The sequence below is a fragment of the Felis catus genome, chromosome E3, assembly GCF_018350175.1.
Source record: "Felis catus isolate Fca126 chromosome E3, F.catus_Fca126_mat1.0, whole genome shotgun sequence".
Taxonomy (NCBI): domain Eukaryota; kingdom Metazoa; phylum Chordata; class Mammalia; order Carnivora; family Felidae; genus Felis; species Felis catus.
This window is the reverse complement of record NC_058383.1, coordinates 34805381-34830010: the sequence shown is the minus strand read 5'-3', so window position 1 is coordinate 34830010 and position 24630 is coordinate 34805381. Positions and strand designations below refer to the sequence as shown.

Below are 24630 nucleotides of genomic sequence, written 5' to 3'. Positions count from 1 at the left end.
TCCTGCATTTAACTCTGGGGCCATGCCTACCTTCCTGTAGCCCTTGGCGGGGATGAGAGAGAAATCCTTCAATGGGCTGAGAACCTTATTTTAGAAAAAATAATTTTTTTGAGCACTCATCTGGACTTCATTTGCTTTCTCAAACTAACGTGGATTTTAAATGGGGGGGAGGGGCGCCTGGGTGGCGCAGTTGGTTAAGCGTCCGACTTCAGCCAGGTCACGATCTCGCGGTCCGTGAGTTCGAGCCCCGCGTCAGGCTCTGGGCTGATGGCTCGGAGCCTGGAGCCTGTTTCCGATTCTGTGTCTCCCTCTCTCTCTGCCCCTCCCCCGTTCATGCTCTGTCTCTCTCTGTCCCAAAAATAAATAAACGTTGAAAAAAAAATTAAAAAAAGATAAAATGGGGAGAAAAAAGCTATTCTGAGTTCAGACCGAACCTGAACATTTCAGGGGCCAAAAATAAGATCCTGTTTGATTCCTGGACTATAAAGGGGACCACTTGATGTAATGTAGCAGGTGTGTGTTCCTAGGGGACCCAGCTTTGTAAACTGAGCCAAGTCAGCTCAAAGTCTGCACGGCTGGGAGTGAATAGCTTAGAAGTGGGAGTAAGAACATCCAGTGACATGTAATTCAAGCTCTGGGGTGGGGGTTCTTGGTGCTTCTTGCACCAAAATGTGCCCAGCCACAGAAGTGGTCCCCTCCTCCCCTTGCCTTATTTCTCCTCAAAGAGCACATTTCCCAGTTCAGTGCAAGAGTCAGGATGGGAAGCTGAGCTTGCCTCCATGGAAGGGAAAAGAGCCTTGCCCAGCTCATTTAAACACGGTAATGTAAACACCTGCTTCACTCCAAAAACACCATTTTCTTAAATCATGTTCTCATTGATGTAAAAGTACTGTCATGCCAGAAGCTATTTTATTGCTCCTGGAGAATTGGGGAGGGGAGTGTTTACAAAGTGCAGTTTTTAGGACCAAATAACACACTACATATTTTCAATCTGTCTCCTTGGGTTTTTTGTTTGTTTGTTTGTTTTTGCGTGCAGTATAGGATCTTCATGCCTAATTGCTTGTTATAGAAAAACAAACATACCAGAACCACTTCTATGGGCACACCTGCCCGAGGATATATATCATACCCACCCTTGGTAATTGCTACTAGGGTTGAAGAAGCATTTCCCAAAGGTTCATTATTGTTGGCAAACCCTCATCCCTAGTACTGGTTTTACAGAATTCTTAAGCAACAATGTATTCAGTGAGAAGAGCTGGATTCAGGCAGAGTTGGGTGTCCATTGTCATGGTATACTAGTGGTGTGACTGTGGCCAAGGCTGATTACCAGGAACATACTCATCAATACCTACCCACTTGTGAGCACCCTCGTGTAAAGAGCCATCCAGACTGCTCCTCAAACAGATGTCTACCCTTTGCCTTTCTTTCATAGAAGGCATCTTCTTGGGACTTTTAAGCTAGTTGGGAATGTTTATATTAACCTAGTGACTGGACAACCTATTTCTGAATGGTTCTCCTTTGGTCTCTTATAGATGGGAGTTTGGGGTGGGTTCCAGCTCAGGCAAATGATCCGTAGGTCCGGATGACACCTGTCCTCAAGGTTTGTGTGGGGAGTGGCTCAAAGGATTGGGATTCAGCCTTCCGAGTGTGGTAGCTGACTCTCAAAATCAGATGGCCCCAACGCCGACCATCTGTACCCACAGCGATAGATATAGGCTGGAAGTGAAGTGACCGGTGCGTTTGCATCTTGTACCCATCCTGTGCACCACTGCCAACCCCCCTCTGAGAGTTTCATGTTCAGGAGCTGCAGCAGCCCCAGAGAACCATGGGAAATCCATCCAGCCTCTGAAGCTAATTTATCTCACTTGCCTTGTTTCCTACCTGGAGAGGCAATTCTCCGAGCTTGCTGTTTCAGCCACCTGTTAGCCAGATCATGAATGATTTAACAATTGAAACTTTGCTGTGTATCCGCACTCGATAAGGTAATTATTTATATAAATTATTTGCCTTTTTTTCCTCTGGCTGCTTGATAAAAGCTAAATTGACACCGGTACAGGCTTTGTCAAACGAACAGATTATGGCAAATTGCTTCATCCAAATTAAAATAGATCTCAGCATCTCACGGCTTTGTCTCCCGTGTTCCTTCAAATGACAGAAAGCACCTCTGCAAATGCCTTCTGCGGTCCCGCCAAGTTAAAGCCTCCCAAGATTGAGATTCATTCTCGTTTTGCTGAATGAAATGTTACAGAAATCCTGCCCGGGGGGGTATTGTCAATACCTGTGAGTAGACAGATCACAAATACGTCTTCTGCACAGTAAAAGCCTATCTCTGAGCATTCGGCAGCCATGGCATTCACCACACATGTCTGTTGGATTAATCAGACCATTTGTAACCCAGGAGAAAAGAGACAACAGCTAACTTCGGGAGGTAAGCGGGAATAATGTGGCAATTAGTTAAAACGAAGGCTGCTGTCCTCGTTCAAAGACCTAACGATGAAAGAATATTCACGTGAGCACTGTGTGTGGGGTTTTTTTGTTGTTGTTGCCGCTTTTTGAATTTGTTTTTAATTTGGGAAGCATTTCTGCGTTGGGAACACCAGATTCACTGCTCAGAGTAAATCATCTCTGTGTGTTCATTGCATTTAGTTTCCTTTGTTTTTTATTGCTAGGCGACCTGTGTATTTTCTAAGGAAGAGACTGTTTCTAACAGAGTTATGAGTGATAATAATATTAATACATTGCTTATATTTAGAAAACAAGTGGAATACTCCCAAATATTATGCGAGTTTTTTATTCAGAGCTCTCAAATCGTGGAGAAAATTTCCTGTTGAAGTTAGTCAAAGGAGCTCATTGTTTTGACAGTAGTTAGGTTTGTGGATATAATACCAGGCTCGCATACCACAGCTTCCCATCACTGGAAGAGTCCATTTCCCCAATATTTTTGGATTGTGTGTGGCTCCCCTGGCTCCTATCCAGATGTGGAGCAAAACCCCTCTGGAGAAGGAAAACAGCTTGCCTTGGACTCTTATCGGGAACATAAATCAGTAGTGATCCCTGTGGCCTGTATCCAATTAGCAGAAAAGGAGCAAAGCCCTTCCAGGTGTCTTGAAATCTCAGAACATAAATATAGAACAGAAGAAATGGCACCTGCCCTCCCCCTACTGCCACCCTCTGCCCCCAACAAGGAGCATATTGAGGTCTCAGGGAGGCTTGTCAACAGATTCCCCTGCAAATTAACTCGGTCCATGACGAATTGGGGCCGGTTTTCTTGGCCATGGTATGGATACAGGGAGACGATGAAACCCTTGTACAGGCTGTAGGAGGGAAATAAACACTGAGAGCCCCTAGGGGGCACGGAGAGAGTGGGAGTGCAAAGTTTTTGCCCAGGGCCAACCTGGGATGCCTTGATCCCAGCTGCCTAGTTGCCTTGTTGTACAATAGATAAGACCTTGGGCTCTAGAGTCCAGCTGTTTGGGTGCAGAGCATTGGTTTCTGAGCTGTTCTCCATCTTCCTGTTTTCCCCGGGACAGTGAAGGTAGGAGTTCCACCCGGCATGTGTGCTTTCGCAAAGATTTAGTGAGTTAACCTTTGGGTCTGGCAGTTAGCTAGTGTTAGTAAATAGAAGCTGATAGAGCCTACAGTTGAATCTCCTCTGTCTGATCATGGAGGATGGGATGTTGTACTTTTGTCAACTGTAATCACAGCTTTGCTTGCACTTTTCCAGTTAGCATTGTCTGGACTTCTCTCAAGTGAGGTTGAGTCCCTCGACAGTAATGTTCTCTCTCACTAAGCCAGACCTTCTCTTAGAATAGGCACCGCTCATGAGCAGCATTCTTACAGGTTCGAGGACTGTCCCCCATTTTCCCTCTGTGGCTGAACTATTATGGCATTCTGAGCCCGTCTTACAAGATTCTCAGTAAACATTTCAGTAATTACCCGAGGCCAGCTAGTGCTGTAGTTTCCAGAGTCACGGCCTTGACCGAAATAAGTCCTTAAGACATCCCAATGGAGAGATGCCATCCAGTGAGGTGGTAAGAGGCGGATGAGTGAAGGGGAGAGAAAAGGGTAATGACAGTAGCAGCAGCTGGGAGACATTGAAGAACTGGGGGAAGCTCTTAGGGGAGGAAGTGGCATTGGAGCCAACATTTGAGTGAGGGGATCAAGTCAACCATCGGAAAGGACAAAGGAAAGAGAATATGCAGAAGCCTCTGAGAAGCAGCAACCACGGGAGGCTGGCAGAAAAGTCGGCATTGCAACCTCAGACAGTAAAGATTTAGGTCAATACGTTTAGCTCGGGCAGTCCAGCCCGTCCAGTGGCACTGTCTTTTCTCCCTCCAACTAATGTCCTTTTTCTCTCCAAGTTCAAGTTCTTGCCAGTTCCTTCGACACATCCTAATCAGACCTAGAACAGCCTAGAAACTTCTGGCTAATTTGGACCTGACTAAAACTTTTGTACCATGATGCCGTGTAAAGAGATTCAATTATGGTGCGCAATGTTTTGTGAGTAACTACCACCCATAAAAAGTTAATTAATCAGGGCTGTGTCAATTTCCTCGTGCCATGTCAATTTGCTGCCAGGTAATTAATCACTAATCACCCACCAAGCAGCAGGCTGGGGGGACAATCCGCAAGCCATTTATTGTCTTTTTCCCAAATAAATGGCACGCGCAGCAAGGAAGAAACACATCTTGCCTTTCATAATATTTTTATCGACACTTTTGCAAGTTGTAATAGACTGCGGCAACAAGCAGCTGTAGTTCAATGGAATATGGATATTAAAGAAACAAATGAGCGGAGATTTATAGGACATTGCGTTCCTGTTATGTCAGTTTTGAGATTAAACCCAGCAAATGAACAGTGAAAAATTACTCTTCCATGTGGGGAATGGTGATTAGCCTTGTACATTAATTAGAAATTTTTGTTTTCCTGTTCAATGCATCTCAAATGAGGATGTCCTGTAAGGAACTGTTTGTCCAAAATGTGGATTTATTCACTTCTAAACAGCGGTATTTAATATCAACATGCATTTTGAAATGAAACAGGAGTCAATCCCAAATGTGTGTTTCAGGGATAGACAGACAAGACTATGAGAATCAGAGATTCCAACAAATTAAGTGGCTATTCTGGTCATTTTGTAAATGACTGAATGGGTGGAACACCCCCTTTTTCTCCCCAAGCCTTGAAATTGCTGAATTTGGACAAAATTGAGAGCCTTTCCATTTTTGTTTTGACCTAGAACTAAATGTGCTCCTTCATATTAAATTCCCCATTTAATGTCATTGAAAGATAGTGACCTAGTTGCGTATAAATTCTGTCTTAAGCCAGTTTGATGTACTTTTGTTTGAGATCCATTTTGAAAAAATAAGCAAACACTTCTGTCATTTGGAAAAAATAATCGCTTTTTTTTCTTGACTATTCATTGTGATGTTTATCACACAGTGCTGTGCCTCCACAATTGAGCTATAGCTGGCTGTTTATTTCACCTCGGCATATTACCTACTATGCCACTTCTTAATTTATGGTCCAACACATGGAACAGGAGTCCCCCCAAGGGTAATCCTGCAGACCTGTGAACCTGCTGTTGAAAGCATGTCTGCACCCCCAGAATCGTGTGAGCATTTCCTGGCATAAATTACCCACAGAACAATTCAACCCCAAATTAGCACGGACATCTCTCGGTCTTAAACCATTCAAAGGGTGGGGAAAGGTGGCATGTTGGTCCGAAGGGAGAGAAGAGAGGGACAAAGAGAAAGCCCTCTTCTCCATTCTGATGGCACACCTTTTCCAGGGCATCTGGCAACCTCATGCAAATTCAAACCAGAGCACAAATGCAAAGAATAATTGCCCATTACGGCGGCTGTATATTTTTATGGCTTTGATGCAGAATCTGACCCCCTGTTGGCTTTTGCATCTGCTACGCTCCCATCTCTCCCAAAGCTCTAAAACTTTAATATGCACTTTATAACCCTCAAGTATTTTCCACTGGTTTTGTGTTTCTTCTTTGGGGATTTCTGGGCTGGTGATATGATCTCATTTGTGTTTATTTCGAAGGTAAGCACCGTATTCGTAAAAGAGACAGAGGGAGAGAACACACGTTTGTCACTGTAAATACACGGAGTGCAGAGCTCAGAGAAGGTGGGAGGTGGGGGCTTTGTCTTCGATGGGAGACAGGCAGTAAGCAGTTGACACTTTGGTAAATGGCCCATTTGCCTGGTTGATACACCCACACATCTTCCGTTTAAAAATGTTGATTTGCCTTGATACTTGAGCACATCACAGCATGACTCTTGTTACATCCCTAAAGTTTCCATTCCATTGAGTTCCATGGTATACAGCTCCTCATGCCCAAGAACTGAGAGCGTTATTCTACTAACCTCCCCCAAAATATGCTCTGGGTATAAATCGAGCTGAAGGTTGGGAGTGGGTAGGCTGGGAATGTTGATATGTCAACAAGATGTGCAATTGGTATTTGCTCCAAAAGCTCTTGCCCTGTTTTCTTTGAGAGAAACTCATTTTTAGCTTATGAGCTAAATCCAATTTTCGTTGCAGTGATACCAGATTTTTCACTTTGATTCATGCTGGATAAGGTTTAAGAGGGAACCTTTCCAGTATAATGAACCTGTGTTTTTTTCCCCTCTTCCCTTGTCTCCCTCATGCCAACAGCTAAGGATTTATACTGTATCCACAAAGCGACCTGAATCCTTTCCATTGTTGCCCAATGATGGTCTCTTTACATGTTTATTAACTGGAAGGAAGTTCAACTAGAAAAAACATCAAACTCCAGCATTAGGGGTTTAGAAATGCCTATAATTTGGTGTCTTTTCTTTCTAACATTGTTCTTTAATTAACAAAGTGGCTTTTACAAACATGGGACAGGGTGACAGGTTTACGGCTTTGATTAACAATGATTTACTCCGTTCCAGAAATGGAGAGGACATTGTGAGTTTCCATTTGGCATTTTGCGTTAGATTTATTAAACATTTATTACCCACTCACTGGATCCAAACTCCCAAACTGGGGCATTGATAGACAATGTGATAACTTTGACTCAACAAGCGATAGGTGTGTCACGTGCCAAAGTCAGCACATAATTGAGATGTCTTCTTTCTATGTGGTTCAAGGATAAAGCCATTTCACTGTTGCTTAATCTCTGCCTGAATCATCTGTCTGGGTAATTGCTTCAAATATGCATTTAACCATGTCCCAGCACCTCCAAGCCAATGCACCTGGTAGGAAAGCAAACAGACAAATCAGCTGTTGTTGGATTTGTCTTGGAATTGACCATTTGTCTTAGAGGAAAGAGAAGAGAGCCACTCGAGACTCCTAAACCAGCTGCATGAGGGTGGGGGGAGACTCCTCTATTGGAGATGAGGTGAAATACTGAAGGCTCAGCTACAAATGAGAGAAGTTAGGGAGTAGAAGGAATGTTATTTTCCGTTGTTACTTGTTGCATACATTGATTGCGCTTGGAGACTGAGATTGGTTGGGTTGCCAGAGAGACTGTCTGGGGCTATGTGAGGGAAGGAACCTGACCTCACAGGCCTTTTAATGGGTATCACCTGTCTGGAGGGTGGGGGGGGGGTGGCATTTGAGTTCCACTTTTCTCCAGAACAAGAAGCTCATCTCCCATTCCTGACACAGCACAGCAGTGAAAGCGAGTTTCAGTGAATGAAGGTTTTGCAAGACTTCCAAGTATAATACTTTGATCTAAGTCCTCTCCCTTTTAATCAGAAGCACACGTGTCCCAAGCGTGGTTGCCATTCCTGGGCCAGTGCAGCACCTGTAAAGTATGGATGTAGAACTTACTTGTATAGGGATCATGGCTGAGATCCTATTGTGGCCTTTGCCCACTGTGTATGTGCAAATCCCGGGCAGGACACTTTGTATGGAGGGCAGTGTCAGGGAAGGCAGAAGGTGAAGAGGGAGTGCCTCTACTGTCCCCGAAGGAGGGACACTAACATTGGTTCACCTCCTCCAAAGGGTATCCAGGCACCTGCTCTGTGCTCTGGGCACTCTTCTGAATCAATAAGCAGAACATAGGGAGATCTCTGCCCTCATGGAACTTACACTCTAGCAATAGCAAGAGTCTAAGCCACTTGATGGCTGGTGGACCTAGAGAGCTTTGTGGCAGATTTCTTCCAAAGGAGATTAAAACATAAATAAAAGAAGGAAGGAGGGAAGGAAGGAAAGAAGGAAGAGAACGAAGAGAGGGGGGAGAAAGGAGGACCAGAATAAGAAGGGAGGAAAGTAAGAAAGGAAAGAGGAAGGAAATGTTCATTAATCGTGATGAGTAACTAGAGGCTTCGTAAAGAGATCCCTTGGCAGCCTGAGACTGGTAACAAAAAAGAGAGAGGTGAGCAAACCCTCCAACTGGGAGACTCCTACTTCCTCCATGAAGCCTCTGGTCCAAAGCATGAACTGTGGAACCCCCTTATTTTGCCTCAGGGCACTTGGCCTCCCAAAAACGTGATTTTTAAACCAGGAGTCGATGTGTTCTCCCTCCTCTGTTCCTTTAACCAAGTAGGAATCCGTCCCGTGTGCCCTGCTTGGAGAAACCCCCAAAGCCTTGCATTAAGACCTGTAGCTACCGTATCCTGCATCGGCAGAGACATCTTCCCCCTGCAGCAGAGGGGGTCCAAATGAACTCCTGGCTCTATATCCTCAGCGGCTCGTGCTGTCGAGCTTCTGTTTCATGTTGTATCTCAACATCTAAATCCTCCAAGAATTATTGTAAAACCTGCTTGTCGCTGAGAGGGATCTGGTCTCACTCACTGTGCACCGTAGCCAGCGATAATGAATGGGTCAGCATAATTACCGTGTTTCCTCACACAGGCAGCCAGCTGCTCTGCCAGATTGTGAATTTTTCATTTTCTTTATTTCAAAATGCAGGGCGTTCCTATGAAAACTTAATGTTTGAGCAGCAAGACAGACTTGCAGTCAAAGCTGTGCGCTTGCCCATTTTCTCCCCAGTCCGGAAGCAAATGTCTCAGATCTCATTACTTCTGGGCTTTTATGGTGTTCGGAATTATTGGCTTTCCCCATTAAGACTGACACCTCTCTATAATTTCAAGCACATTAGTTGTAACACAAGTGAGGAGACGTGGGTGCATTGGGGGCTGGCAAGCTGAGAATTAAGGACAGCTGTGCGATTTGTCTTTCACAGCAATAAAAAAAAAAAAAAGGTTAAAAATAACCTGTATGGTCTTTTCCAACACAAATAGACAAAATCATTCTGACTCGGTTCTATGATCCCAGCATTTTGCCTTCCGTCGTGAGAGAAAGATATGGTGGAATCCATGAGAACACGAAGAGAATTCCAGATGATAGCCAGTCTTCAGGTTGGAATCAAGGGTTTTAGTCTAGTCTGTGCAATTCTGCGAGATGGTATGGAATTGGGGCTTTTGTGGGAGACGCTATGGCCTCATCTCCCCATCCCCTGCCCTCCCCCACTGCATAACTAGGACATAGAGTGTCCGAGGACTCCACAGCCAGTGAAGAGATGGGATGGAGGGCTTCTGCTCCTGAATGTGGTGGAGGAAGGGGAGAAGCCCCTCCATGGCAGTTTGGATATAAGGTGGAGGCAACTTCAACACAGCATGAAACAAGACACCCTGTGAGCAGTTAGGTGTTCCCCCAAAATGAGCTCCTGGAGAGAGGTCTCTGTGCGCTGATTATCTCCTTTTGAGAGCCTCCCTTGTGGTGGGACGACCTGAGCTTGTATGTTCATATCACGCCCAAAGACACTGTCCCTCCCAGCCTTGCCTGTCCATACAAACACCGCGTGAACAAGTCCTAGGAGAGAGGGAGCAGGGGAGGGGAGTGCACAGAGGAAGAAATCCTTCCAGCCCTGCTCTGTTTTACCTGTGTCTCTCTCCCTCTGGAAAGCTCCTGTTCTGTTAGAGACTGGTAGATGGGAGAAGAAGCTGGGGACAAGGGTGGGGTGGGGGGAGGTTGACTGGAAACTGCCCATCACGTGGCCTCTCCACAACCTACAACTTCATCCACTTGTTGCTGTAGTGAAGCCACCCCTGCATCCATTCAGGGGTCCAATATTGAGAGCCCACTGTGAATAAGATCGGGGGGCTTCTGCCGACTTGGGGAGGCACGTGCTGGAGAGGCCGAGAGGAGCTTGCCCGTTCTTTGGAGAGAGAGAAGGTAACACACCCGGCATAGCAAGAGTCCTGTGAGATGCAGACAAGTAGGAACAGCAGAAGTGGTTTCCTGAAGCTGGGGGTGGGGGGGCGGAGGGAGCATTGTCTCAGAATTTGCAGACCCCCCCAGGAGGAAGGACATCCCAGGCAAGAGAATGAACATCAGGGGTCTCTGGCTTCAGGCTTCATTTCCCTCATGACTCCTCAGCAAGCCATCCTGCTCAGAGAATTTTTCCCCCAAGGAGGAAAAACCCAGCTCACACCCTCTTCTTAAGAGTTGAGTTCCCAGACTTCTGTGTGGTTATATAAGGTTGTTGTACGTGTCTTCAAAGCTGTTAAGTGGTTTGGGGGCCGATGGGTCACTGGTAACCATTTGTTTCTTGGAGCATAAAGGGTTTGCACAGTTACGATACATGCGCGTGTCCGTAGGAACGTTGTATTGCAATTTAAAAATTTTAACAAGCCATAGATGGACATCAAGGAAAATGTGGGAAATAAATAAAAACAAGATGGGGAAAGCAGTGAATAGACAACACACACACAGTTCAGCACCAGAGATAACTAAGAACACACTGAAATATGTGTGCGTATGTATACAAAATTATATACATACTTGAATATATATGTACGCACAGTACACGTTCACATAGACGTGTGCATTATACAACAATATAAACACAGGCATGCATATTCACTCACATGCACACACGTGTGTGTATACACCATATTCATGTATGTTGTATGCTCACACATAAATATTACACACAATATACGTGTGTGTATAGACAGATGACAGATGTTGACAATACAATGCACATACATCTTGCAGTCTACCTTTGTAAAATTTGAACTCTGTGCAATGAGCTTGCTTCCCGTTGTTAAGAAGTCTTTGTAAATGTTTGTCATTTACCGTATTCTCTTGGGCACAGGGACCACCGCCTTAAGTAGCCCGTCCTGCCTGGACTCGGACCTTGGCCTCCTCCCCGCTGCCCGCCCTTTACGAGCCTGATCCTAGACAGGGGGCAGGTGTCCAGCTTCCGCCTGCAGGGAGAAGGGTCCTGGCGGGGGGGCGCGTCGCCCTCAACAACAGGTGTGCTTCTGAAAGCCTTTGCTCTGTTCTCTCCTTTCCGCCCCCGCAGTGCCCGGCTTCCCGTATCCAGCCGCCACCGCCGCGGCCGCCTACCGAGGGGCGCACCTGCGAGGCCGCGGCCGCACCGTGTACAACACCTTCCGGGCCGCCGCGCCCCCGCCCCCGATCCCGGCCTACGGCGGGTAAGTCGGTCAGCCTCCCCCTGGCGGCGGGCCTCCCGCACCGCCCCCTCCTGTTTGCGAGCGCATGCTGGTCTTGACCGCCCCACCGGAACCCGCCCCAGCATGCATTCCGCGCGCGCCTGCAGTGGAGCACCTTGCAAAGAGTATTGAGAAATGAATGTAATTTGTCCTGTCATGGTTGGTGCCTTTAAGCATTCTACATGTCACATGTTGTTATGTAAATTCTCTTTGAGACTGAATGCTGGAGAACAGAGAAATGGTTACAGCCAAAGATGTATTTCTGATGATTGCAAACATCTGGTTATTAAGGAGGTTGGATCACATTTGCCCCTTGAATCTGGCCATGGAGGGACGCGAAGTTTCCAAACAGAAAATTCGCTGGGGGGGAGGGGGCGGTTGGGAGGGGGGTGGTCTTGCCGCCCTCCCCAAAGACACCTTGCACTTCAAAGTTTATGAACCCTTGCCTGAGAAGAGAAAATTAGGTGTGGGGTCGAAAGCAAAAGTTCAAAGAAATTGGAAGTAAGACTCGTTTCCATTGGATTTTCCAAAATGCGCATTTGCTTTCCTTTCCCCTCTGCAAGGAAATGCAAGTTAACGTGTTCCCCGTGGGCAGTTTGGTTTTTGTGCGCATGGACTTTGGCGTTCCCAGGTGAAAATCAAAGAGGGCTGGTGAACACTAAGAAATAGTGGTACTGTGGGCTGCTGCCCTGAAATGCTACCCTTTCTTCCTGTTAAGGTATCCTCCTGGAACATTCAGTGCCCTGGAGTCAGGGAGAAAGAAAGAGATGTCTCTGGTGGTCCTTGGGGGATGTTTGGAATGTTCGGAGACATTTTGGGTTGTCTCAGTAGGAGCAGCAATCTAGTAGGTGGAGGCCAGGGATGCTGCTTAAGATCCACAGTGCACAGGACCCCCCCGCCCCCAACACAAAGAGTCATGAGGCCCCCAATGTCAATAGTACTACTCAGAAAAACTCAGCTGTGTGCAAGACAGTTTGGCTCAAGGCTTTCCTGGCCAGTGCCTGGCTTTCTGGTCTGTAGAAAGAATACGGTTGTATTCCAGACTGTACCAAAAGGGTTAATGCATTTTTTATAGCTCTGTTGCTTATAAATTTTTTAGAAAACCTGAATGAGCCTAGATCATCTCTCTATTATACTGACGACAAAGGAAACCACTCTTTTTTCATTATTTATTCATATCTCACCCATTGCAGAGGAGAGCATTTGAAGTGTTTCAAACACAAGCGCAATGAGACAAAGTTAAGAATATAAATAAATGAAACTCGATGAAATCATCAGGAAGGGAAAACACAGGTAGAGAAATCAGTGTCCATTGTTTCTTGTGTTGTGATTAGACTTAGGTCACTTCTGAGTTTCTTAGTGGACAAAACAACAGCACAAATTTCGTTTTCACTGGAATGATGATAGATAATAACAAACCAAAGATAAATTCACCATAAATTCTCCCCACCCTCCAAAAAGATGCATCTTACATCCTAAGCCTTAGATATATGACCATGTGATACAAAGAATCATCGATAGTGTAATCATTATCTCCAGCCCCACAGTGTTGAGCCCGTTTTATAGATCCAGAAATGCAGAAATAAATACATGTTATTCCCAAGGTCACACAGTAAGTTGTTAGGAAGGGAAAAATCCCCCACCAAGTTACCCTGTAGGCTCATGTAATTACTAAAGCAAGATTCATAAACCATAAACACAAAATTGCATGTTTATACCACATTAGTTTGTCTGAAAATTATTATCTTATCTTAGTAGATGGTAATTGTAGCTTTTTGGTACATGTACCCTCAGTATCTCACTACTATACTGAACAGGAAAAAAAAATAAAGTAAAATTATACGGCTTATCCTCACATGAACTATTTATAAAAATCTCCAAATAACACACCTGCTGTAAAATCGAAATTCTCTAACTTAGAATGAACTTGTTCTTTGCCGGGGATAACCGTGCATAACTAATTAATGCCACATTCACCAGGGAGACACATGGGCATCTCCAAATGGTGAAGCACTGTGTTTGTGACTGCTTTAGATGTGACTTAATTTTAATATTCCAGCAATATGCCTAATCATTTTGGTTATAATAGTACATTGTGCCTCTTTGCTGGTAATATTCTGAGTGGAATCCTGAAACCGCTCTAAGTAGTAAGATGAAATTCTCAGCACAGGAGGAGGTGGGGGGGGGGGGGGGAAGAGGAGGAAGAGGAAGAGGAGAAAAGGCTGGGGTCCGCGTGCCCATGTCTGCAGGTTCTATGAGAGCAAAGTGTTGGTGGAGAATAGGAAATTCAGCCAGGGTGTTTTTGCTGTATTACAAAGTGCCTGGAGTGTGCTGGCCCCAAATGAAAAAGTGTGAGTCCAGCATCTTAAGTGAAGGTTTCCCTTTCCCTTTGCTTGTTGGCTTAGGCTGCAGGAAATTGCACAGAGGCAGCTCCTTTGGAGAGAAGAGTGGGGGGCAGCACAGAGCAGATCCTGGCTAGAGTAGTGAGAGCCCTGGGCTTGAGTGGAAGCAAATAGCAGAGAGGTTGGAAGAGGTTCCTGTTCCCAGGAAGTGACATTATCAGGATTCAGGGGGTCCAGGAGATAGTATGGATTTGTAGCTGTTTGTCTCCAAAGTCCTTTGGGGGAAGATTTCTAGATTTGACTAATGTCTTTACTCCAGTGCATTTTAGCTTAACATCTCTTTCTGTCTTGCCCCTTTGGAGGAGTTTCTTCCCGTTAGGGGCAGGAGCACCATATAAGCTAACAATTTCAATCAATGTGATAAGTGATAAGGTATGGTGTTGTGTGAGCACCAAGGAAGGCCTCTTAGCTCAGTTTTTAGAGAAGGCTTTCAGGAAAAGAAGAAATGTGGGATGCACTTAAGTCCAACCATTTCCTAAATTGCCACGTTGAGATCTCATTCCATGAGTCTCCCTCGCACCCAGTGATCCACATCTTTTCTACGATGTCATCTAGCAAGCTGCATTTGTTACTATTTTCCATTTGTTACCTGTCAAAGATTTATGTAACTGCCAACCTACACCTCTCTTCTTCATGAAGTATGCAATATGAATATACGCTGTCACTGAAATCCCAATAAAAAGTGTGTCATTTATCCTATGTCCATGTATGGCTTCCATATTGTTTTCCCAAGATAGTGAAAAAAAAATCCCACATAACCCCCATGGCTACTTTTGTGGAGTCTTAGGTGACCCTTGGAGGTACCCAACATCAAGATAGTCACACAGGAGGATTCACCAAGGATGCCTTCTCATCCATCCACTTCCTTTTATTGATTTCGTTTTCTCCTCCACATCCTGATATTTTCTGAAGTTCCTCCCAGCAAGTAAAGAGCACAGGTGATGGAGAGGCCCTATTCTCTTCTTTCTCACGTAGCTAAAAAGGAATTTCTTGGGACATTAATATGTGATCATTTTCCCTAGAGGAGGGGGTTCTGTTTGGACCCTGGATGGATCACAGGAATGAGTAGAAAATCTAGACCGAGCCAACCAACTCACTATTGACTACCAACGTTAACTGAGTGAGGATGGGTGATGAGTTAGAAACCTAGTGTGTGACCCCTTCCTGGAGGCACCTGTATTCCCCACATGCCACAGAGTTGGCTCTAGACAGTGGCATGTCAATAGCGTGTAGACTATGTGTATCATAAATAAAATATCCGTTAGTGAATGGTTTCCGAGAGCACTCAATGAGCCGGGTCTTCCATATTTCTCCTTGCCCTTGATCCTGGAGTCCATTTCGATTGAGAAGCCGCAATGTCCAGTCTGTCTTCCTGTGATTCACATTTGGGAGAAATTGCACATTGGGTAATTGCCATCCAAGGAATCTTGCAGACTGATGATCCGTGGGTGGAGGTGCCGGAGGTGGTAGGTAAAGGGGTTCGAGACACACCCGCCAGATTCAGTACAACGTCTCGTACTAGAAGACGGCAGCTAAGCCCCAATGCCCTCCCAAAGGAACCCCCTGAGACTGGCCTAACTGAATTCTTGTTCTTAATTAATTAGCTAATTAACTATTAAGCAGCTACTTACCAAGTGCCTACTGTGTACCACGCACATTGTATGGTATGGGGACACAGTAGGCACTCTAATGGAGCTTCAAAGAATATCTTGAAAATTATTATTCTAAGCCAAACATCCAGCATCTGCTATAGGGCTTTGGTTTTGGTTCTCGGGGTATCTTTGAAGAAGACGTTCTATACTTTTGCAGGAAATTAGCTATGACACGTCTATGTACAACTTCTCAAAGTTACATTGAGAAGTGGTTTGAGGAGACTCTGTGCTACTTTGTATATAGGAAAGATATGGTAATATCCCAGGAGAAAGAAAACTTCTTAAAGCTGGCCAGTGCAAGAATGAAACTTGCACACAGATCCTTGGAACAGTTTCAGGTCAGGTTCCAAAAACACCTCTGACACCAGACCCCGGGACTATGCATATGTGCCTCACTGACTAGAAACCAACCGTGGTTTCTGGTTTTAATTTCTAAATATCTAATTCTGAGACTGTATTCTCTGTTGTTGAGAATGTTTCTCATTTAATAGAAACACTAGGAACTAAAGTCATCATCACCCATCATCAGAATAGTTCCCGGAATTCTCTCTAGCTTTTTGTTTGTGTGTTTGTTTCTGGTGTAAATTCTTGTTCAAATTTCCAGCCACATTTAAAGTGCAACCTGTAACATTAAAAAAAAGGGGGGGGGGGCTTCTGAATTGAATGTATATATAGGCAAACCTTAAATCAGGGGTTCTTAAATTTTTCAGGTAGAGGGGAGTGGAATGTCACAGATGCCTTTAATAATCCAGTTAAAAATGTGTTTTCCCTAGGAAAATGTTGGTGTACACCTCCATATATCCATGCACATACACAATTGTATACAAATGCCAGAGAGTTTATGGACCCATCTGATACCTCTTCAAAAACAGCTAGATTTAAACGCATTAAAATTTTAATTTATTTTCCAGTTGGAAGGGGCACTAAGGTAGAGCAGTTTTAAATAACCTCTCCTTCAGGAATGCGTTTGTGGTGGCGATTTATTACATTACACAAACAGATTGGATAGTTTGGGCATCCTATACTTTCTTTCCTTTTTTTTTTTTTTTTAAGTAAACTAATTTGTTATAGCGCAATCATTCCCTGCTTGCATTCAACCAAATATTTAACTACTGTTATTACAGTAGTTAAATTTCTGTTTAACTTTCTAAGAAATGAGATGTGCATTTGCAATGCTCTTGCAAAAGCACATTGCAGGCCCAAAGTGATTGACAAGGAATACAATTACCTTTGCATGGCTAGACAGACTGCCTTTGCATTAAAATTGGACCACACGGGTTCATTGCATGACAGCAACCCCCTTCTCTTGCAACGGGGCTGTGGCTAATTTATCTATAGCTGCATACTAGATCAACTCCAGCTCTCCTTTTCCTACATGTCTTATGTTTTAAGTGCACCTGTTCCATGGGGCTTGAAAAAGTGTTTGGACACATTCCTGGAAACCAGCATGAGGATGTGTAAGAGCCTTCCTTTAGCCGCCTCCTGTTTAGAATAGGGGTGAGGAGGCTGACCCTCGGTGCCATCGCAAATGTAAAGAAAAAGAACACAGGGAGGGCATTGTTGCATGGAGCAATGAGCCTGTTAGTCCTTGGGCGGCGGCGGCAGCAGCAGCAGCAGCAGCAGCAGCAGCAGCAGCAGCAGCAGCAGCAATCACCTGGTACTTGTTGGAAATTGGAATTCTTAGACCCCCATCCAAATCTATTGAGTCAGAACCTCTGGGCTGGGCATGGGGCCCAGCCATCTGTGTTTGAACAAGCCCTCAGGTGACCCTGCACTTGTGCTGAAGTTGGACCACGGTCTGCCCCAGTAGCTAAAAGCGGGCTGCAAAGCCAGAGCTCCCTGGACTAGAATCCCGGCTCAGTCAACACCTACCCTCTCCAGTGTAGCTTCCTTTATATCTGAGGGTGAGAATAGTATTCTCCAATTCGCAGGGGTAGTATGAGGGTTAAATGGGATACTGAGCCCAGGATGCTTAGACCAGGCACTGACCGGTGGCAGTCCTTCTCGAAATGTGAGGACTAGGGTTGTTTATGCCTGTGCTGTCACCAGTAGTAGCTTAGGGGGGGAAACGGCATTTGGGTGAAACTGGGAGCCCATGGATTGGCTTCCTTTCATACCGCCGAAGACAGCCATAACGGTTCCTTGTATTTAGAGGGATCATGAAAATAGATCATTCACCCTTCCATCATTCCCTCCAAAACATGCATGTGTGGCAGTCAGTGAAATGGAGGCCTCCCTGTGCGGTGTGGCTTGTAACAGCAGCGAGAATTCCTGACGCCCTTTCTCAGTGAAGCCCCACCCCGTCTGCCGGGCCTCTGAACTCTGCAGTCTGTTCCCTTTGCTTGGCCTGCCCTCCCTACCTCTTTACCTGGCTAAGGCTTTGCGATCTCTGAGGCGTTTGCTCAGATCCCCTCCCCCCTGTTGCCCAGCCCCACTCCCTCTGTCACACTTTCAGAGCACCACTGTCCCCTCTCAGCACGTACCAGCGCTGCAACTTTACATGTCTGTGCGTTTATGCACATGGCTTTGTGACCCCCCGGCCCCCTCCCTGGAAGCCCCCCAGGGGCAGCTGTAGTGATGGACACACTCTGGCCTGTCTGTGCCTTAGCATGGCCGTTGGAGCAGAGAAGGCACGTCAGTAGCAGAGAAACGGTATTCCTCATGTGGTTTGTTTGAGCTTGTCGAAATGAAGATGCCAGATCCCATTCTGTCTCTGGTTCTCTGTCTCAGAAATGCGGGATGGCAGAGTCCCACAGTAATTTTCCATGCCCCTGGTGGAGGGCACGCACGGCCCTGAGTATACCCCATTTAACAAAGGCAAACATCAGCGGCCTGTTCTTCCCTCACTTCCGGGAATTGGTGCAAACAGACGTGACGCGGAGGCCTGCAACCGGCCGCGAGGCACCAGGACCCAACCTGGTGAAAGAAGGGGCCACTCTCGCAGCCAGGGCCTAGGCTCAGTCATTCCGGGTCCACACCGGGTGTGCATGGGAACACCACCAAAGTGTAGGGCGGGCTCGTCTCTCCATCATCCACAGGGGAGCAGGCACAGACTGGGTCCCCCTCTACAAATATGTAGACAGAGGCGTTACTCCCCATATTTCAATAGACATTCACATGTGGTTAAAATATTAATATTTTGTTGACACCCAGATGTCTCTCTGTGCTGTGATGTCAAGCCCATTGATCATCACTTTGCTCACAGCACCTCACTGAATCCTCCCTCGAGGAGAGCCCTTACCAGCCTGTTTCCCCATTTTAGAGACCAGTATGCGATGCTCCGATAGTTTGAGTGGGGAGTCCAAGGGCTCACCGCCGCTGATTGATGAGGCTGTGACCCGATGCCCGTGTGGTTCCCATCTAACTTGGCTCTTGAATGGTTATCTGCCTTTGGAGGAGGATACTGGGAAGAAAGGCATTCCCAGCACAAACAATAGCACGTGCAGAGATACAAGGGCCTAAAAGAATGGGGTGGGAGCAGTAGCTGTTTTTCTGTGGCCACATGGTTCACCTCTGAGGTTCGGGGTCCTGACTCAGTATTTGTTACTCTCCTCCGTATCCTCAGATCTGTTTCAAATCCTGTTGACAGAGGCTGGCCCTGCCTTCTGACCCCCAACAGATGCTCTCTTTTCATGTTGGAAATGCTGGAAGCCTAGCTCAGGATGCTGCATTCCTCAGTGTCTTGGGTTAGGGTTTACGTGGCCTGATAGGTGCTCTCATGCGTGCGGCCCCCTCGGATCAAAACGAAACAAGCCGAATGCGATTCCTACCAACCTCCTTAGTGTGTGAAGTCCCTGTCATGTCTTTAAGGATCATGGTACTTGGGGTCTAGCCAGTCAAGTCTGAAAAGCTCTGAGAAGCACTCTCCAGTGCTCTCCAGCACACCAGTGTCACAGCCGTGTGTGTGCGTGTATGTGTGCGTGTGTGTGTGTGTTTTAAGTGCCTCCCTTTGGCTTGATATGCTCGGCTTACATGTGGGTCCGCTGCCTCTCCTGAAACCTGCTGGAACCCTTTGGTAATCAAAGTTGTGTTTCCGTTAGAATCCTGCTCCATTCGACGGTGGGGCTCGCTGGTCCTTTGCCAGAATCATAAATCATCTCTGAACTCCACGGGGAGATCTCAGGGAAGGTTATTAATAACAGCTACCGTCCTGTGGAAAACACGCATTTGGAAACACACGCTTCTGTAGTCAACGTGTCCTGTGATCCTCCCAAAAGCCTGTGAGGTGTGCAGGCTACACGCGATCCTCATTAAACCCACTGTAATGCTTAGGAATTGTACCTCAGTTTCCCATGATCACATGCCGTAAGCTTCTCTTCCTGGCTGTCTCGCTCGAGGTATACCAAGAAACTTCTGGAGAAATCCAGGATATTTTCTCCCTCCTGTGAAGTCCCTTGTCTCTGGAATGACTGTATGGATGGGGATAACAGAGCCACCTTGAGGCCAGGCTTATTCAGTCATAATGCCGGGCCTGCTTAGTCTGGATATAATTTACGTAAATGTGCATACAGGAGCATGTATGTGCATACGTGTCTAGGTAAGAGCACACGTACATCCCCAGTTATGCAAACACACACTACGAAACACGTTATCCACTATATACATCCACCTGTGCTCACAAACACACATACACACATGGGCGTGGTATACACATACACACACACGTGCATTGACATGTGCACAGTATCACACACACACGCATTGACACACATGCATGCGCATAGAGCACATACATGTATACAAACACGCATAGTCGTGCATGCACACATACACACATAGTCTCACACACATAAAATCCGAGATATTTTCCTACATTTACCAGGAAAGAGTGGCACATGGAATTACCAAATATAATACTAGAGAGTGAAAGAGCACAGAGGAACATTTCTGGAATCATTTGGGTTGTCTGGCTCTCCTCACATCCTTCAGGCACAACCCATACTGGTAATACAACAGTGTGTGTTTTTCTTTCTTTTTCCTTGGGGAAGCTGTGTGGTGTGATTAAATGCAAACTCTGACCCTCCTATCTGTCCAGGCCACTTATGATAACCCAAAATTCTCCTTGCATTTCTGCACCTCCTCCTGAAAGAGTGGGAAGTCTGGTACCCAGCATGCCACCACGTCCCAATTCCGGGCCAGTGCCGAACCCCAGCCTAATTTTCTCAGGCTGATGGACAGCTGTTGTCTCCAACCTCCTTAACCAGTGTGAAAACACTCCTCGGTTCCTGTGTTTTGGATCTTGTGACCAGACTAACTTCGCCAGTGCAGGGGTTGGTGTGTCTGCATGGGGAAATGCACTAATATGGATGTTTTTCTTTGTGTGTGCACCCTTGCAGTGTTGTTTACCAGGATGGATTTTATGGTGCAGACATTTATGTAAGTATTCATTAATGTGCATGCCATCCCTGTTTCCTCCCGGAGTCATTCTGTTTACAAGTTTGCTGCAAGTTTCCTCTTCCTGGTCTGTAGGCAAGCATCGGGCGGCTTATCCGCAGGGCAGAACCCCTCCAGCTCATGACAGCCATCACGGCTGATGAATGGGTAGAATTACCTCCTTGGTTCACTTCAGAATATGTGCAAACACCCCCTAAAAGTGATGGCATTTCTCTCATGTCAGACTAAAGACTCCCCACCCCCAAAAGAATTCTCTTTAAAGTTTTCAGTATGGTCTGTGTGTTTGCAGTATAATATTTACCATAGCAGCTGTCATTACCAGCTGTAGAGGGTTAAAAGATATTTTCATGGCTAATTTTTTGATGGTCTCTGTTTTTAATATTTATATATTTATTTGGAGGGGGAGGGGGAGAGAGAGAGAGAAAGGGAGAGAAAGGGCAGAGAGAGGAGAGAGAGAATCCCATGCTGTCAGCCTGTCAGTGTGGAGCCCGATGTGGGGCTTGATCATGAGCCATGAGATCATGACCTGAGCCGAAACCAAGAATCAGACACTTAACCGACTGAGCCACCCAGGCGCCCCAATTTTTTTGATGTTTTCTTATAAATACACTTAATTGTTCACAGTAATAGCTCTAGAAAAAATCCTCTGCTCCCTCTGGATGATTTTAGCAAGAAACATCTCTAAGAAAATGTATGCCGACTTGACCACTAAACCCTTATTTTCTTCCTTATTCCTCCCATTTCCCCAAAACCATTACCTGACTCAGAATTGTCTGTTAAATTTAGAATTGTTTATTAAATGGTACCACTTTATTAAGCTTTTCACTTTTAGAAAAGAGTGGGATGTTTCTCATTATGGGGACCATAGTTAAACTTACCTAAATGGATCTAAAGGTAGTTATTCTTCACATTATGATATTAGCTGCAATGTTAGGAAAATAACTTGGAATAAACACAATTTAAAATACATGGGCAGGATTGGGGGTGGATTTTTAAAATCATATACTGTTTTTTTAATTACAAGTGACCTCAAGTAAGTTCACCGGAATCATATCTGTTGGCTTATAGACTAGATAACAAAGACAAATAAAAGCATACTTCTGACCAAATTGATATCATTTACTAGAAAATGGGAAAGACACTAGTTATTTAATTTTCTTCCTTTTGAATTTCAAATAATTACGATTTTGAGACATAGTATTAATCTCCATCAATGATGCATGGAGTTGAGTTCTGCTATCATTGTATCAAGTACATTTATTATCTGTGGGTTAGTTTTTTTCATAATAAAATGAACAAACAACATATACCCAATGAACAACCAATTTCTTTTTTTAATGTAGCTTAATCCATGCCTTCAAATATCCTCTATAAAAAAAAAATTTAAATTCATACCATTATACATAGAGAAGCAGCTTGGAGCCCACTCACATCCTTAGAAACCCAACAAACCCAACATCAGTCTTCATCCTTCCCCAGTGTAGCCTCTGGATAGAGCATACCTAAGTTTAGGCTTTTTTTTTTTTTTTTTAATTTGGGAAATGGGGAGAAGAGAAGGGATGGAAATAACAAAAAATATAATCCACCAAAAAAAAAAAAAAAGAAAAAAGAAATACAATACCCCCATCAACACCCACCAGTGGGGGAAAAGAACGTGTTAGTAAGCCTAACTGACAACAACAATATCGTATTAGCGGTCATTTATTGAGTGTCTGCCTCGCCGTGCCTCAGTTTCCTCATTTGCAAAATGACAGCAGTTTATTGAATTATTAATTTGTTCTGCCCTGTGGATATTTCCAATGGGTGTCTTTCCCTTGTCTCCCAGATGTGTGAAAGGCAGGAAGGAGGAGCCACGTGAAGGCATGTAGGTTCCCAGACCCTGGGAAAGAACGTGCTAGTAAGAGTAGCAGCCAGATGTGTCTCTGTCTGTTGGCACTGGAGACTACGAATGAGAATCCATGAGAACAAGGTAAAAGGAGGGACCAGAGACACTCAGAAGGGAGCAAATGTGCCAGCTCCCAGACTAAGGCAGCAAGATATAGTCTGTTCAGGGAGGAAATCTGCAAAAAAGTCCCTTTGTGCTTTGAGTGCCTTTAGAGGCTTTGTTTCCCACGAATTCATCGTATCTGGGCAAAGCCTGCCGGGCCTAGTGCTGCAGCCCCCGCAGGTGGCTGGGTGCCCCCACATGAAGGGATTATGTGAGGGGACACTGTTTCTTCAACACGTTGCTTCCTTGTGTCAGTATTTAGAAAACTCTTTGTCTAGCCAAAAAAAAAAAAAAAAAAATTATCTCCTTTTCCCACTGTTCATATTACATAACAATACGAGTTTTCAGAGGGTAGTTCCAAATAGGCAATCAGGGGACAGAAAAACTTACTGAAAGAGGAACTCCGAGCCTTGTTTTACCCAGCACGTGTTTCTGTCCTCTTTCCAAGAGGGTAGCTCAGATCTTGCAGACCTTCCTGAGTATTCTGCTCTGTGTAAGATGCCAAGTTCAGACTATTGCTGCCAGGTGGTGCATGTCCGTAGGCACAGTGACAAATTAGACCACCTGTTGCAGCAAAACAATGGCTTGTTGATGGCCTTACATGGATTAAGGAAACCAAGGAATGAGAATATTTCCTGCACTCTTAAAGTCTACGGAGCAGGATTCATTTTGGCTAGAAGTATATGACAGTCTCGAATGTGCTTTTTCAAGCTGCCACCCCTGCCTTCCTTGAGGTAACAGTATGCCCTGATGGCTAGAAATGTTCCCAGTGCTCCATTTCTTAAAGAAATTATGATTAACACGGTTCATAGAAAAGCATGCGAGGTTCTCTTGTAGGTAAAGGAAACTTCTGGCTTGCTCCTTCAATCTCATTCAAACAGTGCACAATAAATAGGGTTGGGGCAATCCTGGGAGGTCCTGGGGACGTGTGTTAGATATGTGGGTCGCCTCTAATAGGTTTAAACATTCTGTTTCTTCTTAATTTTGCTGGGTGGAGTCATAAGCTTCTAGCTTAAGTTACTTTTAAGGACGGTGCAGGCAAGGCCACCCACCAGTTCCTACCCATTGCTGTCCACCCTGACACTTTGGCAGTAGCTCAGCAGCTATCATAACACAGCCAGCAGACCACAGTCTTTTCTCTGCACCTGCTTTCTCCGCCCCTTCCCTCTGTCGTGCTCTGTCTTTCTATCCCTCCCACCTGATGGGGGAGCCCTTGGACTTTTCTCAGTCCCACCGGAGCACAGAGGATAGAAAACACCTGAAGGACCCCTACAATGGGCAAGCCATTGCCTCCAGTCTAGAATGAGCCACTCCTGCTTCAGCTTTTCAAAGAGGATTGGGGAGAGAAGGAGCAGTGGTCACAAATGCCCTAAAATGGCAGGAACAGTTCGATTTGTTGTGGGGTGCTGTGAGCCAGAAGCGAAGGCCATAGCCTGGGAAGCTCATTTGGGCTGAGGGCACAGGAACAGCATCCTATTCAGGGCCCCAGCCCTGCAGTAGAGGCATGGACTCTGGCCACAGGGCACATGCTCATACCCAGTGTGGAAGGCCACTCATCAGAGAGGATGTAGCCGGTTTTCAGGTCAGGAAGGATGGCATAAAAGGTCATTACCTGGGTCCCTTCCACCCAAGGACATGCCACACACACATACACACACACACACAGACTTTTATTTCAAAAGATAGGAATTTAGCTTACATAACTAGCATATCAAATCTGTAAGTTCACTGTTATCGCTTAGCACTGCACACTG

General features: G+C 45.4%; 1 protein-coding gene across 7 annotated transcripts in view; it reads left to right on the top strand.

Annotated features, from left to right (window-relative positions):
- RBFOX1 (RNA binding fox-1 homolog 1) overlaps positions 1–24630 on the top strand; it is a 2060838-nt gene that overhangs the window by 1992417 nt on the left and 43791 nt on the right. For all 7 annotated transcript variants that reach the window (XM_023246535.2, XM_045047971.1, XM_023246513.2 and 4 more), the window contains one exon: positions 11291–11423. In XM_023246535.2, the coding sequence (XP_023102303.1) occupies positions 11291–11423 (133 nt within the window). The remainder of the gene's footprint in view (positions 1–11290; positions 11424–24630) is intronic.